The 15,781-nt window shown below is 44.6% G+C and overlaps 2 protein-coding genes across 2 annotated transcripts in view; both read left to right on the top strand.

Moving 5' to 3' along the window:
• Nucleotides 1-6,145: 6,145 nt before the first annotated feature.
• The window catches only part of LOC149287725 (uncharacterized), a 415,509-nt gene continuing 405,873 nt past the window's right edge, over nucleotides 6,146-15,781 (top strand). Inside the window, exon 1 of the mRNA XM_089492576.1 lies at nucleotides 6,146-6,220. Coding sequence (XP_089348702.1) covers nucleotides 6,146-6,220 — 75 coding nt within the window. The remainder of the gene's footprint in view (nucleotides 6,221-15,781) is intronic.
• On the top strand, nucleotides 6,763-11,054 carry LOC149287740 (uncharacterized). The gene is made up of 2 exons (XM_089492529.1): nucleotides 6,763-6,795; nucleotides 9,667-11,054. Exons 1-2 carry the CDS (start codon nucleotides 6,763-6,765, stop codon nucleotides 10,627-10,629), a joined length of 996 nt encoding a protein of 331 aa, XP_089348655.1. The 3' UTR covers nucleotides 10,630-11,054.

The raw sequence follows: 15,781 nt of genomic DNA, 5'->3' as shown, positions 1-15,781 counted from the left end.
AGGAAAATAAACCATAGGTTTGGACCACAGATGTGTCCCAAAGGAATCAATAGGATCCTTAACTGGATCCTACAAAATAAATCTCTCTTACAATGCAACCATTTTCATTTCCTAGCAGCCACTCAGGCATCTTACAAATTCAGCATGTTTAATTTAAAAACATATATCACCTATAATAGTATTATAATAGCTATTGCCTCCATCTTTTTTTCATTCTGATCTCAATCCACAATAATTTAATTGTGTGTCTGTGTGTGTACACATAAGTCTACATGCATATGTGTGTGTGTGTGTGTGTGTATGTGTGTATGTGCGCGCATATGATCTTACAATACTGTACTCCAAGCATCTGAAAAAGGCTGTATCTGCACTGCAGAAATAATCCAGTTTGGCACCACTTCGACCACCATGGCTCAGTGCTATGGAATCCTGGGAAGTGTAGTTTGTTGTGGCACCAAAGCTCTCTGACAGAGAAGGCTAACAACAAAACTCACAAAACCATAATTACCAGAATCCCATAGCACTGAGCCAGGGCAGTTAAAGTGGTGTCAGATGAGATGATTTCTGCAGTGCGGATGCAGGCGAAATGAATCACAACCCACAGAAGCTGAAATAAAACCCTTAAGTCTTTACTTGCTTTGTTGTTATTAGCTGCCTTCGACTCACAGCAACGCTGTGGATGAGCCACCTCCAAACCCCTCTATCCTCCATTGCTCTGCTCAGGTTCCCTTGATTCAGCCCCGTAACCTCCCAAATTATGTCTAGCCATTTGGCATGCGGCCTTCCTCTCTTTCTTCTCCCTTCTACCTTTGCTAGCATTACTCTCCTTCTTAATTATTCATGCCTCCTCATGATGTGGCCAAAATACAACAGTTTAGTTGTTTTGGCTTCCGGGGAGATTTCAGGCTTGGTCTGTTCTCAGACCCATTTGTTTGTCTTTTTGACTGTCTGCGGTATCCTCAGCCTCTTCTCCAGCACCAGATCTCAAAGGAATTTATGTTCTTCTCATCCACTTCCATTACTGCCCAGCTCTCACAGCCGTACATGGCAACAGGGGACACAATGGACTGGACATTAGTGCTCAGTTGTATATCTTTAGAGTCCCTTCATGGCTACCCTTCCCATTCATAGTCTTGTTTCGATTCCTTGACTGCAGTTTCCCAATCTGATCAATGTTTGCTCCAAGATACAAGAAACCTTTTAACTTCCTCATTATCTAGGTTGGATTTATGTAGATCTTCCCTAGACATTATTTTTGTTTTCTTTATGTTCAGTAACAAGCCTGCCTTTGCCATTTCTTCCTTGACCTTCCTTAGTAATTGTTCCAAGTCCGTGGTGTTTTCTGATAGTAGTATTGTATGGTCCATGTATCTTAAGACTACTGATGTTCCTTCCTCTTATCTTCCCTCCTCCTTTTCAAACCAGCTCTTCATTTATTTTCTGCATGTAAATTGAACAGTTGGGGTGATAAGATTCAGGCTTTTGCCAATTGAGAACTATTCTGTATCTCCATGTTCTGTTCTGACAGAAGCCTCTTGTCCTGAGTACAGATTCCTCATCAGGACTATCAGAGGTCTTGGCCCTCCCATGGCTTTAAGGGCTTTCCATAGCCTTTCATGATCTATGCAGTCAAAGGCTTTGCTATAGTGACCAGTGTTTCACAAACTCTGCTCTTCCAAGTGGTTTGGACTTTCCTGGTCAGTAAACAGGAAAGCTGTAATCCTGGGAACAAGTTTAGGAAACACCGCTATAGTCTGTTAAGCACACAGTGACTTTTCCCCCTGGAATGCCTCTGTACAGTCACACAACTACAAATCCAAGACTTCCATATCACTGAGAGCCATGGCAGATAAAGGTGGACTGTTTCTGCAGTGTAGATGCAACTGAAATGAATTACAACTCATAGAGTTAGAAGAGACCCCAAGGGCCATCCAGTCCAACCCCATTCTGCCATGCAGGAACTCTCAATCAAAGCATCCCTGACAGATGGCCATCCAACCTCTGCTTAAAGACCTCCAAGGAAGGAGACTCCACCAAAATCTCCGATGGAGTTTGTTCCACTGTCAAACAGCCCTTTCTGTCAGGAAGTTCCTCCTAATGTTGAGGTGGAATCTCTTTTCCTGCAGTTTGCATCCATAGTCTCTGGAGCAGCAGAAAAGAAGCTTTCTCCCTTCTCAATATGGCATTCCTTCAAATATTTAAACAGGGATATCATACCACCTCTTAAATTTCTCTTCTCCAAACTAAACATCCCTAGTTCTTTAAGTCATTCCTCATAGGGCTTCCTTTAACTGCCATGGAATTGTTAGATTTGTAGTTGTGTGATTATACAACCATTCCAGGGGGGGGGGGGGGGAATCACTCTGTGCTTAATAGACTATAGCACCATTTCCTAAACTTGGTTTCCAAATCCTGTAAAAAGATTTCTGCTTCAGACTCAAGAATGGCCTTTCCTCCTCTTCTGTGAAGAACACTCCGGCATCTGAAAACATGATCTGCAATAGAAAATAGCCCTCATCCAGAGAGCGATTCAGGAGAGAAGCACATGGTGAATCCCAAATATGATTTGATCACTTCAGGATATCAATAGAGTGGGACATATTGGGATATCCTCCCTCCTCTTTTCCTTAGCTCCCTGGATCTTCAAGAATGGGGTGAGAGGGTAAAGACAAGGCTGCAATCTTTGTTCCTGGTCATCTAGATTTCTCCTGTGATGGGAGTATTTGTTTAGCAATGAAAGCTCTTCCCTGGAGGACTTCCCAATCTGCTTTACTAAATTGACAGAAGTCTAGGGCAGCGTCACCCGATCGGCAGATTTACTTATTTATTTGATTTCTAGTCTTTATGGAGGTCCAGTTCTTTTTGGAGGCAGAGAACACTAGAGGGCCCTGTTCCCTTCCCTGGGAACAGAAACAGTAAGACCACATATTCAGCCATTACGAATGGCTTCCTTTCATAATGGCTCCAAACCAACTGTCTTCATCAGGAGCCTCACTGCATCAAAATGGAGGACCAGCCCTGTCTCAGAGCCATGGGTTCAAGGCTCTTTTAAGAACAGAAGAAGTCATCCTGAGGACACTCTGAGGGGCTGCCATTGGCTGGAATCCCAGTCCCTCCCACCATCCCTGGCCCTGATTGGCTGGAATTCCACATCCCACACAGAATGACATCACTGCTACGGAAGGCTCTCTTGACCAATCAGAGAGCAAGATAAAGGTCCTTCTGGAAGCTTCCGTGAGAAGGAGATATAAGGCCTGAGAGACCAAGAGACAGTTGGGGGAATTGTGTCGGTTGGAGATCGAGAGAGAGAGTTAAAGAGCGGATCTTGGAAGTTACTCTCAGAACTGGACCCTTAGGTCTATTTGTTTATTTAATAGCTTGTATGAATTGAATATTATATACTTACAAATATTGTACCTGCAAGATTCTTAATATCTTGTATGGCTTATATTTTACTTATATTTTGTTATTTATCGTAAATATCTCCTTGGAGTATCTACTACTCGATGTTCCTTTTACACGTTGTTTTGGCTCGGTTGATGCTTGGGAAGCTCAGTAAAGAAGGAGAAATAAGGTTCCTTAACTGGTCCCAGTGTAGGTTAATAATAATTATAATTCACTGGATGGAGGCAGCGTGATTTAAGGAATTTAAGGGCCTGCTGGGCTAAGAGCCATAATGTCTAAATGTCTAATTAACCATGTTTAAGACACTCTGATAGCCTTTTGGCTGAAGAGAGGGATATAAAACTACTACTACTACTACTATTATTATTATTATTATTATTATTATTACAGGGCCGCGGTTTGGCTGCTTGGACCACCGGAGATCATCAAAGTGAGTCAGTTGGAAAAGCCCATCTCACTCCAGAAAATAAAGGTACTTGAGGAGTTTGCACTCTACGTCTTTCTGTAATAATAGCTACAAAACTGATAATAGCATTTGGGACATTTAGTCTTTTAAAAACAAATATGGTAGATTTAAATGCTGCTTTAAAACCTCTCTCCATCTGCCAGCTTTGCGCTGGTTTTGGGGGGAAATGCGAAAGTGCTGGGAGGGAGGGACTTATTGTGGCACCAGAGCCCTCTGACAGAGAAGGCTCAATGTCTCACAGAACTACATTTCCCAGAATTCCTTAGCACTGAGCCAGGGCAGTTAAAGCAATCTCAGATTGGATTATTGCTGCAGTGTGTTTTGGACTTAGCTGACCCTTGGCAAGTCACACTCTCTCAGCCTCAATGGCATTGGAGACCCCTCTCTGAAGAAACCTGCCAAAGAAACCCCATGATAAGGTTGCCTTAGGGTTGCCAAAAGTTGAAAACTACTTGAAGACTCAAATGAAGAACAGAAGAAAGTCTGCAGTTGTTTCACAGCTTGTACATGGGAATGGGAGGCAGTGTGGTGCAATGGTTTGAGTGTTGGGTTACAACTCTGGAAGCCAGAGTCCAGTGCCCCACTCCTCCATGAAACCAGCTGGGTCCCTTGGAGAAGAAGTCACACTCTCTCTGCCTCAGGGAAGGCAATGGCAAACCTCCTCTGAACAACTCTTGCCAAGAAAACCCCAGGAGAGGCTCCCCAGAAGTCGGCAATGAATTCGGACCACTCCACAAAAAACAACAAACCCACTGAGTGACCTTAGGCAGGTCACACTCTCTCAGCCTCAGAGGGAGGCACTTGCAAAACCACTTCTGAACAAATCTTGCCAAGAAAAACCTGCAACAGGCTTTCCTTAGGGTTGCAATAAGTCAGAAACAACTTGGAGGCACACAACGACAACAAGAGCAGTAACACCATTAACACAAGGCAGCTAGGTAGAAAGAAAGAAAGAAAGAAAGAAAGAAGACGTGGGAGTTGTAGTCCTTGGTTCAGAGGGATTGGAGGGGCCTTAGTGCAGGGCAGGACCCTCCTCTCTCTGGCCATGTGGATGCTGGGAGATCCAGTCCAGGAAATACACTTTAAGTCCCATTGGCAAGAGAAAAGGCTACTACTGCCTTTCAGATCCAGTTTGCCCCAAATCCTTTATGAGGCCAGAAACCCCTTTGTTAGGAAGCGAACACCAAATATCTCAGGAAGGCCCTATATCTCCCAAGGCCTCCTCCCTCCAGGACCTTCTTCCACTCTTCCCTCAGTCTCTCTCTCTCCCCTGAAGGCCTCAAATGTTAACTGCCAAGTGCTTAGGCGGAAGCAGCCATTTTGTGTTTCAGCTGCCATTTTGTGTTCTGGCAGACATTTTGTGCTGCTTGTGACTGTGGGGAATAATGTTACGGAACCTTCTCTGAGGTCTCAATTGAACAGAGGCCTCTTTTCCTCTCCTGAGGCTCCAGAGTCAGAAGGGGGCCAGGCTCTTTGGGCCAAAAGGAAGGAAGTGTGTCCCTTTGTGTGCCATTTGTGTCTCTTTTCTGAGAGAGTTTTCTTATTACAAAGCTCTGCTCCTTTTGGGGAACATGGGTTTTAAAAGGGATCAGAAATGGGGAGGATAGTTTTAATACAAGCCTTATTATTATTCTTCACAAACATTGGGCCTCTATTCTCCAGTGTTGCTACAAGTGGGATCAGGCTAAAACTGGCCATTCACTGACACAGGTCCTACCATAGAATTGTGGAAGCAATCCCATATGGCCATTCCATGCCTGATGAGAGTGTTGGGTGTGAGGTATTGAAGAAGCATGCAGCTGTGTTTATGTAGTGAGAAGCAAAATGAAGGCATCTTCCTCTGAGGGTCACTAGGGAGGTCAGGAGGTTTCAACAAATGATGCAACCATTTCACATCTAGCTACGGGGACATAACCAGGGCCCTCTCCAATTCCCCATCCCCTAATCCCCCACCATTCCAAGAAGGAATGGAGTATCTCTTCTGTAGGGGAGCTGCAGTGAATCTATGCTAGGTCCAGGGGCTTTATTTGATGCAGAGGGAGGAAGGGGATGCCCACCTGTGCATCGGCCCAAAGGAGGCATATGTCACCTGCGTATGTCACCAGCAGGATGATGTTCTTTGTGTCTTTGGGTGCTGCAGTGTTTCTTGCCAAGCCATTCCTAATCCTGGTCCCTTCTCTCAGGAACTTCATCTTGGCCTCCTTGGACACAGCTTTGGGCCTCTCTTTCTGGAATTGACCAAGTGCAGGGCCACAAGGACCCCCTGCCCACCTGATGGCTGACACAGAGGCCAAGCGGAGGGAGTTGTGCTCGAAGAGAAAGAGGCTGCCGAAGTACAACAGCTCTTTGGTGAGTCACTATCCTAATAGCTTCATCTATGTCACTGCTGGGCCAATTTATGAAAGGAAGCAAATAAAATACTGTCGGAGTTTGGCAGAGACAGTCCTGGTTAATCCTCTGACACCTCATTATTTCAGGGGCTTTTAAAAATGTCATGGTTGCTCTCTCCTCCTCCCACTTCCCCCTTCTCAGCTCACTTCAGTTCCTGAGTGCAATGGAGTCTGCACCCCATCAACTCAAAAGTGGGGAGAGGAGAGGAAAGAAGGAGACAGGATATGCCCCTTCCCAGGAGGCTGAAGCAAAAGCAAACTGCTGGGCCCTTCCTAGCTTGTGTGTTCTTCCTCAGAAACAACTTTGGCCATCTTTACTGCCTTCTGGGTTGCTTGTCCACATGTGTCTTGCTTTTCCCATCTATGAAATGTTTGGGGCTATGGAAGAACATCTCTGGATCTAAATATGGGGTGGGCCCAGTGGCCCTCAAGCCCAGAGTGCTCCCCAGAAGCATTATTAAAAATGACGTTTGCCCCAGAAATGTGGCAAGAAATGTCTAAATGCACCATAATTCTTTGGTGGTTAAATGTACTGTAAGTGTTGGGATAGTCAGTATCCTAATCCATCATCAATATCCCAGGCATGGCCTAAATTATATTATGTATTATATTGAAAAGATTCTAGACAAACTGGATCTCAAAGGCAGTAGCTTTTTTCTTGCTGACAGAATTTAAAGTTTATTTCCTGGACTGAATTCTAAAGTGATCAAATAATATTTGGATGCACCATGTGCTTTCCTCCCCCTTTGCTTAGTCATTCTCTGGATGAAGGCTATTTTCTGTTGCAGGTAACCTTTGCGGATGTGGCAGTATATTTCACTGAGGACGAATGGAAACTGTTGACGAAGAAGCAGAGACTTATGTACAAGGATGTGATGATGGAGAATTACGAGAATGTGGCCTCTGTGGGTAAGGAAGCTGAATTCATTGCCTTTCCTATGAAGACTGAGGTCCCTTTCATACTACATTATCATGGCACTATGATTCCACTTTAGAATCATAGAATCATAGAGTTGGAATAGACCACAAGGACCATCTGGTTCAAGCCATTGCCATGCAGGAAACACATTGAAAGAATACCCAGTAGATGGCAACCCAGCCTTTGTTTAAAGTCCTTCAAAGACCTTTAAAACCCTTCAAAGAAGGAATAATAGTAATAACCAGAATGAGACACTAATATGCTCTGAGGGAGTATATTCCACTGTTGAATAGCTCTTACTGTTAGGAAGTTCTTCCTAATGTTTAGGCTGAACCTCTTTTCCTGTGCCTTGCTTCCATTGTTCTGTCCTTTTTGAATTGTGGTGTCTAGAACTGGACACAGTATTCCAGGTGGGCTCTGACCAAAGCAGAATAGAGTGGCACTATTACTTCCCTTGTTCTAGACACTATACTTCTATTGATGCAGCCAAAAACTGCATTGGCCTTTGTACCTGCCGCATCACACTGTTGACTCATGTTCAACTTGTGGTCTACTTGGACTCCTAGATCCCTTTCACATGTAGTTTCATTCAGCCAGGAGTCACCCATCCTATATCTGTGCATTTATTTTTCCGGCCTGAGTACAGTATCTTACATTTCCCTATGTTGAAATTCATTTTTTTTTAGCTTTGGCCCAGCTTTGTCTATTCAGGTCATACTGAAGTTTGATCCAGTCCTCAGGGGTATTAGCTACTCCTCCTAATTTGGTGTCATCTGCAAATTTAATAAGTATACCCTCAATTCTGTCATCCAGGTCATTGATAAAAATTTTGAATAGCACTGGGCCCAGGACAGAACCCTGTGGGACCCCACTGATCACTTCTCTCCAGGATGAAAAGGAGCCATCATTGGGTTCAGCCAGTCAACCAGTTACAAATCCATGTAACCGAGTGTTCAAAAAGGTTTAAATCACTTTAGAATGTTTCTGGCGGGGGGGGGGGGGATGGTCTGAAACCAAATTGAATACAATGGGTCCTTGGTGCAAATATCTCAGACAAAAATCATTAGCACATAGAATCTTGAGTCCTTCTTGGCTCTGAATTTCGATTGTGTTCAAAATCCAGTGTACACTACAATCTGAGGGTGACTCTTTGAGATGCAGCTCAGCAATAACATAGCAGAGTATGGAAGTAAATAGCCAGATATATAGATATTGGCAATGCACTGACCACTTTTCACACTTAAAAATAAGTCACAAACACAGTTGATTTCATCTAAATCCTTGGAGGTTCTCTATCTTGAGATGCAAAATAATACAAATATTTGCAAGCTCTCCTCTCTGAATTCCATCATCTTCAACATCCCTTGTACATACAACTCCTATCCTATCCACACCAATCCGCATGAGAGCTGCATACAGTGGATCCTTGTTATACGCTGGGGTTTGGTTTCAAGATCCCCCGTGTATAACAAAATCCGTGTATGCTCAAGTCCCATTAAGTATAATGACATAGCAAAATGGTGTCCCTAATAAAAAATGGAACATCAAGGTAAATTTATACTTTTTTGGAACATTTTCAAACCGTGTATGCTTAAATCCGTGTATAAAAAATCCGTGTATAAGAAGGGCCGACTGTACTGTATTGGTTGTGAGTCATCTCCTGGTGCCAAACAGCATGAAGGGACCTCTGCATTTAGCTTCCATCATGCCTTGGGCTGTGACTTAGGACTCGATGGCAGTCTCACAGGATATGATGCCACCTGTCAATCAAAGTATTTTTGCACATGTTTAATGGAATATTTTTTCAACAGTCCTTTGTCTGAATATAATAATAATAATAATAATAATAATAATGTTTATTTATATACCGCTTTTCCAAATTAGATCAAAGCGGTGTACAACAGGAAGTACAATACAAAGTCAAAAAAACAACAACATAACAGGCCTCTCTCCCCCTCAAGATGGTAGTCGGAAGGAGGGCTTTTTCTTCTTTCAGGCAGGCAGTTGGAGCTTTGCCTGCCTATCTCCCCCCAAGATGGTGGCTGAAGGGAGGGCTTTTCTTCTTTCAGGCAGGCAGTTGGAGCTTGCTTGCCCCTCTCCCCCCAAGATGGTGGCTGAAGGGAGGGCTACCTAAATCTCCTTCTAGTGATTCCCCTAAGGTAGACCCCCTCCAATCTCTTCTTTGTTGACTCTTATAAGTAAATATACAATCGTTCCATGGATTTAGGGCCATAAACAGCAGGGTCATGCTTCAGTTACTCACAGAAACTTTCCTAATTTTATCTCTAATAAGGAGGGATGAATGAGGGCTAAACCATGGGGTAATACCCTCCTCTCTTAACTCTGATTTTCAATCTCATCTGTGCTTGTCTTTCTTTACAGAAGAACACTTGAGTCATGAGAGAGTCCACAGAGTAAAGAAGTCACATAAATGCCAGCATTGTGGGAAACATTTTGCTTACAAGTCCATCCTTGTCATACATCAGAGATTCCACACAGGAGAGAAGCCATACAGATGCCAGCATTGTGGGAAATGTTTTTGTTTGAAGTCAGACCTAGTGACACATCAGAGAGTCCACACAGGAGAGAAGCCATACAAATGCCAGCATTGTGGGAAATGTTTTTCTTCAAAGTCAGTCCAAGTGATCCATCAGAGAGTCCACACAGGAGAGAAGCCATACAAATGCCAGCATTGTGGGAAATGTTTTTCTCAGAAGTCAGACCTAGTGACACATCAGAGAGTCCACACAGGAGAGAAGCCATACAAATGCCAGCATTGTGGCAAATGTTTTTCTTGGAAGTCAATCCTCGTGACACATCAGAGAGTCCACACAGGAGAGAAGCCATACAAATGCCAGCGTTGTGGGAAATGTTTTCCTTTGAAGTCAAACCTATTGAAACATCAGAGAGTCCACACAGGAGAGAAGCCATACAAATGCCAGCGTTGTGTGAAATGTTTTTCTCGGAAGTCAATCCTAATGATACATCAGAGAGTCCACACAGGAGAGAAGCCATACAAATGCCAGCCTTGTGGGAAATGTTTTTCTCAGAAGTCAGACCTAGTGACACATCAGAGAGTCCACACAGGAGCGAAGCCATACAAATGCCAGCATTGTGGGAAATGTTTTTCTACGAAGTCAGTCCAAGTGACCCATCAGAGAGTCCACACAGGAGAGAAGCCATACAAATGCCAGCATTGTGGGAAATGTTTTTCTACGAAGTCAATCCTCGTGACACATCAGAGAGTCCACACAGGAGAGAAGCCATACAAATGCCAGCATTGTGGGAAATGTTTTTCTACGAAGTCTATCCTCGTGACACATCAGAGAGTCCACACAGGAGAGAAGCCATACAAATGCCAGCATTGTGGGAAATGTTTTGCTCAGAGGTCAGACCTAGTAAAACATCAGAGAGTCCACACAGGAGAGAAGCCACACAAAACCCAGTAGTGAACTAATGTTATTTTTGTCATTAAGGAATACAAAAAAATATATGTTCAATCCAGTTGTGCTAAGAATAGTCCCTTGTGATTTTGCTTGTAAGGTTTGTCTATCTATATGTCTATGTTTTAAGGTTGTATTTTGTTAAGTTTGGGTTTTTATTGGTAATAGTATATGTAGATAATTACTTTGGCTTGTAAATTGTGGGTTGTGGTATAGTTTAGGTAGCTGGGGGGGGGCTGGGATTTGTTATATATGAGTTATGGGAATGATAGCTTTTGGAATTTGTGGCATGTTGGCTGAAGAAAGTTGGCGGTCGGTATTCAAAGAAAGGGCTAGTTTGTGGAAATTGTGAAGGGGCCTTGTTACCTGTGGGGCATAGACTGTGGGAACTGGAGGTGGGGGCTAGGTTTGGAAGAGGGTGATATTTTAGGTTTTGGGGTTTTAATATATTGTTTGGAGTGGAGTGGACAGTTCTGGCTTAAACACTGAATTTCTATGTCTTCTCGATAAAGTTATTTGCTATTTCAACACAGTGGACTCTTTGATGCACAGAAGTTCTGAATTTGCCCAAAATTGAACCTTTCTTCTCTCCTCAGTCCTCCGCTCCATTCCCAGCCATAACAACAGCAGAGGCAAATACACACACACACACACACACACACACACACACACAAACATACAGGATACACAGAGAGAGCTTTATTTCCAAATCAGAGCCTTCCTTTCCTGACTTTCCCTCCTGAGTCCAGCTCTGCACCTTGGGCTCCATTGCTGTCTCCTCAAAGGAAGAAAGGAGGGAAGGAAAGGGAGGCTGCTGAATCCCTGGCACATACCTTCATTTCCTGCAAAGACCGCCAGTAGAATAAGCAGCAGCATCTAGGCCTTGGCAATCCCTGCGCATGCTGAGGAGGGGTCTTTGGGGGCATCTGTGTATGCACAGTCTCAGCCCCTGAAGCCATTGCTGCCTTCACAGTCTGTTCTGAGGGAGGGAGAGAAGTGGGGAGAGCCCTCATTCATTCAGAGGAATGGCTGGAGGGTCTTCTGGGGGCCCTTGAGGGGTTATAAGAAGGAAGGAAGCCCCTCTTCTCCCCCAAAGAAAGGCAAGGGGCTTGTCAGGCTTCCTCTCCCTCTTTCCTTTCCTACCCCTCCTCGGGGGATTCCTTGGGTCCCAGGTGTTTGGGGGGTTATTATGATAAAAGGGGGCAGGGGGGACCCTTGGAGAGAGGCATGACCATGGAGGGGAGGGGGATCCAAAGGTAAAAAGGTCTTTGAGGAGCTCCCTCCCTCCTGGAAAGTGGGGCAGAGGAGAGACCCTCCCTTCTGATTCCTCATTTGGAGAAGGGTTTTGTGCCAAATAGAAAGCATCATGCAGGATAGGGTTCAATAGCATTGGAAGCAACATATTTTTGGGGGGGAGAGAAGTTTTCTCTGGAGTCCTGGGGGAGGGGTCTCTGGGTGGGGGGGAGAGAAGAACCAAAATCTAAGCCAAAGCCCAGAGAAGGGAGACAGGGACCTCAAAGCTCTGGCAATCCCCTGGCAACGCGGGAACTAGGCTTAGACACCCACAGGATCCGAATTGGGCACCCCCTCACATACTTACCTTTTCCCTCACAACAACCCTGCAGAGGAGGACCAACAGAGAGACCCACAGCCCCAGAAACACCCCCCTTGGTTCTGGGAGCATTCTGAAAGGGCCTTGGATACCCCTGAAGGGATGTTGTTATTATTATTATTATTATTATTATTTCTTTATATTCCACCTTTTCTCAAAGGAATCAAAGTGGATTACAGTAATAAAATAACATACAATTTCAGAAATACAATTAAAATTCCAAACCCCGAACTCTCCTCCCAATTATAAATGGGTCATTTTCTGAAGGCAAGAGGGGAGGGCAGGAACGATACATCAGTAACAATTTCCATAACAGTAATAATAAATAATAATAATAATAAAATTTATTTATATACCGCTATTCCATGGATCATAGTGGTTTACAGCATAGTAAAAACAATTTAAAAACACAATATACAATAAAATAACAAGATAAAAACAACAGTACAATTACAAGGCTGACAGAATGGAAAAACGTCACATTCAGGGGGAGAAAAATAACACCAACATTCATGGGGGGAATGCCTGACGAAAAAGGTAAGTCTTCAAGTTTTTCTTGAAAACGTCAAGGGAAGTGGACATGCGGAGCTCATTAGGGAGTGCGTTCCAGAGTCTAGGGGCTGAGACAGAATAAGCCCTCCTTGTGACAGCGTAGCGGACATCTGGAACCGTCAACAGATGTCTTTCTCCTGATCTAAGAGTGCGGGGCGGACTATATGGGGAGAGGCGGTCCTCCAAGTACCCTGGGCCCAAGCCATTTAGAGCTTTATAGGTGATAACCAACACCTTGTATTCAGCCCGGAAGCGAATAGGCAGCGAATGGAGATCTTTCAGAACAGGTGTTATATGGCTGGCCCTGGAGCAACCAGTGACCAGCCTTGCTGCCATATTCTGCACTAATTGAAGCTTCCAAGATTGGTACAAGGGTTGCCCCATGTAAAGCGCATTACAGAAATCTAGTCGAGAGGTTACCAGAGCATGTACAACGGTTTCAAGGTCCCCCCGGTCCAAGAAGGGTCGCAGTTGGCGTATCAGCCGAAGCTGATAACAGGTGCTCCTAACCGTCGCATCCACCTGAGATGTAAGGTGGAGCGACGAGTCAAGGAGCACCCCCAAACTGCGAACCGAGTCCTTCACAGGGAGCGTGACCCCATTCAGGACAGGTAGAAAAACTTTCTTACCTGGACCAGGAGAACCTATCACCAGTACTTCCGTTTTCTCTGGATTCACACTGAGTCTGTTTTCCCTCATCCAACCCATTACCGACTCCAAGCAGGCATCAAGAGGAGAGATGCCATCCTTAGTTACTGCATCAGTCGGAGACATAGAGAAGACTATTTGGGTGTCATCAGCGTACTGATAACACTGTGCCCCATGTCTCCGGATGATCTCTCCCAGCGGCTTCATGTAAATGTTAAATAGCATAGGGGACAAAATCGCTCCCTGAGGGACCCCAGATGTAAGGGCCCTCTTGTCGGAACGACAGTCCCCCAGCTCCACCATCTGGAATCTGCCCGAGAGGTAGGAACGGAACCACTGCAAAGCAGAGCCCCCGATACCTAACTAAGGCGATCCAGAAGGATACCATGGTCGATGGTATCGAAGGCCGCTGAGATGTCCAAGAGCACTAACAGGGACACGCTTCCCCTGTCCATGCCCAGACGGAGATCATCAACTAAGGCGACCATGGCAGTCTCAACTCCATAGCCCGCCCGGAACCCGGTTTGAAATGGGTCGAGATAATCCGTTTCATCCAGGAGTCCCTGAAGCTGAAAGGCGACTGCCCTCTCGATCACCTTCCCTAAAAATGGCAGCAGCGAGACAGGCCGATAATTATTCCAAATTAGGGGGTCAAGGGAGGGCTTTTTTAATAGAGGTTTTACTATGGCCATCTTTAATGCAGATGGAAATTGCCCATCCCTGAGAGATGTATTGATGATTTGGTGTAACATACTAGTCACAACCGTTCCCCCTTGAGCTGTCAGTCATGAAGGACAGGGATCGAGAGAGCAAGTCTTCTTCCTAACACTTCGCAGAATCCTGTCCACATCCTCAGTACAGACAAACTCAAAGTGATCCAGTTTAACCAAGTCCACGGAAGCTCTTGACACCTCTACTCTATATTCTGAACTAATGCTGGCATCAAGATCAGCCCTTATCCGACAGATTTTATCCGCAAAGAAGTTGTTAAATTCGTCACAACAGGCTTTAGATGGTTCCAGAATAGGGTTCGGGGCAGGGGGTAGCCGAGGGGGACTCCAGTAACGATGGCAAGGGTAAGGGTCAGGGGGAGGGAGAGGCATTCAGTAGATCTAATCTAGTCTGGAAAGGCCTGCCAAAGAGATCCGTCTTAATAGCCTTCCTAAAGGCTTCCAAGGTGGAAATATGTTCCAGAGCTTGGGAGCGGCTGAAGAGAAGGACCTCTGGGTCACTGCTGAAAGTCTGGTCTTCTTGAGTTGTAGCAGGTTCTTCCCAGAGGACCTGAGTCTCCGGATGGATTGTATGGGAGGAGGCTCTCCCTCAAGTAGACAGGACCCAAGCCATGGAGAGCTTTACGGGTTAAAACCAATACTTTGTATCTTGTCAGGAAACTAATGGGCAGCGAGTGGAGGGATTTAAGAACCGTTGTAATGTGGGCAGTTCTAGAAGTGCCCATAACCAACTTGGCTGCCATATTCTGTACCAATTGAAGTTTCCAAACTTGGCACAAGGGTAGCCCCATGTAGAGTGAGTTACAGAAGTCTAGCCGAGAGGTGACCAGCGCATGTACTTCTGTTTCAAAGTCTCCCTGCTCCAGGAAGCGGCGCAGTTGGCATATCAGCCGAAGCTGATAACAAGTGCTCCTGACCTTTGCATCCACCTGAGCTGTCAGATGAAGTGATGAACCCAGGAGCACTCCCAAACTGCAGACAGAGCCTTTCAGGGGAAGTGTGACCCCATCCAGAACTGGCTGACATAACTCCATTCCCAGATTAAGGTCCCTCTTACAAGTACCTCCGTTTTACCTGGATTCCATTTGACTATGTTGGGATAGCAGGGTGAATGGAAAGGGAGATAGATATTTGTCAGGCTCCTAATTGTAGCCCTTCTTGCAACACAAAAGGCATATATATAATATGAAACCCCATCAATCCCAATGTAATATGATACCATATGAAAATATAATAAGCATAAACCCATAACAACATAATACAATATAAAACTACCAATAACTCTCTATGTTCCCCCCTCCTTTTACAGAGACCAGTCTTTTAAAGTCAAGCCTCTGTTAGAAGGATGATTCCCACACATTCCAACCCTAGGAAAGAAGCACATTTTTAGCCATGATCTCCCTACTTCTTTATAGTATCTTCTATTAAAGCACATAATAAAACATATTATTTTAACCCACCATAAATACCATCTATCTTAACTCTAATTTAAACCTAAACCTATAACCCTTATGGCATGAATCCCTAAATGAATAAATGAATAAATGCATGAATAAAGGGATTAATGACATATTGTGACTTCAACCTGGTGCTCCTTGCCTGCAGCAATGCAATG

This window comes from Sceloporus occidentalis, unplaced genomic scaffold, assembly GCF_023333645.1.
Source record: "Sceloporus occidentalis isolate IW3139 unplaced genomic scaffold, rSceOcc1.0.p SCAF_57, whole genome shotgun sequence".
In the NCBI taxonomy this organism is placed as follows: domain Eukaryota; kingdom Metazoa; phylum Chordata; class Lepidosauria; order Squamata; family Phrynosomatidae; genus Sceloporus; species Sceloporus occidentalis.
Note: the sequence above shows the minus strand (reverse complement) of the source record. Positions and strands in the feature narration are given on the sequence as shown.

Excerpts from the sequence above, each read along its gene's own strand:
- LOC149287740 (XM_089492529.1), top strand. The coding sequence starts at position 6,763 with ATGCACCATAATTCTTTGGTGGTTAAATGTACT. Across the intron at positions 6,796-9,666 it reads CTTTGGTGGTTAAATGTACT|AGATTCCACACAGGAGAGAA; the intron begins GTAAGTGTTGGG and ends GTCATACATCAG.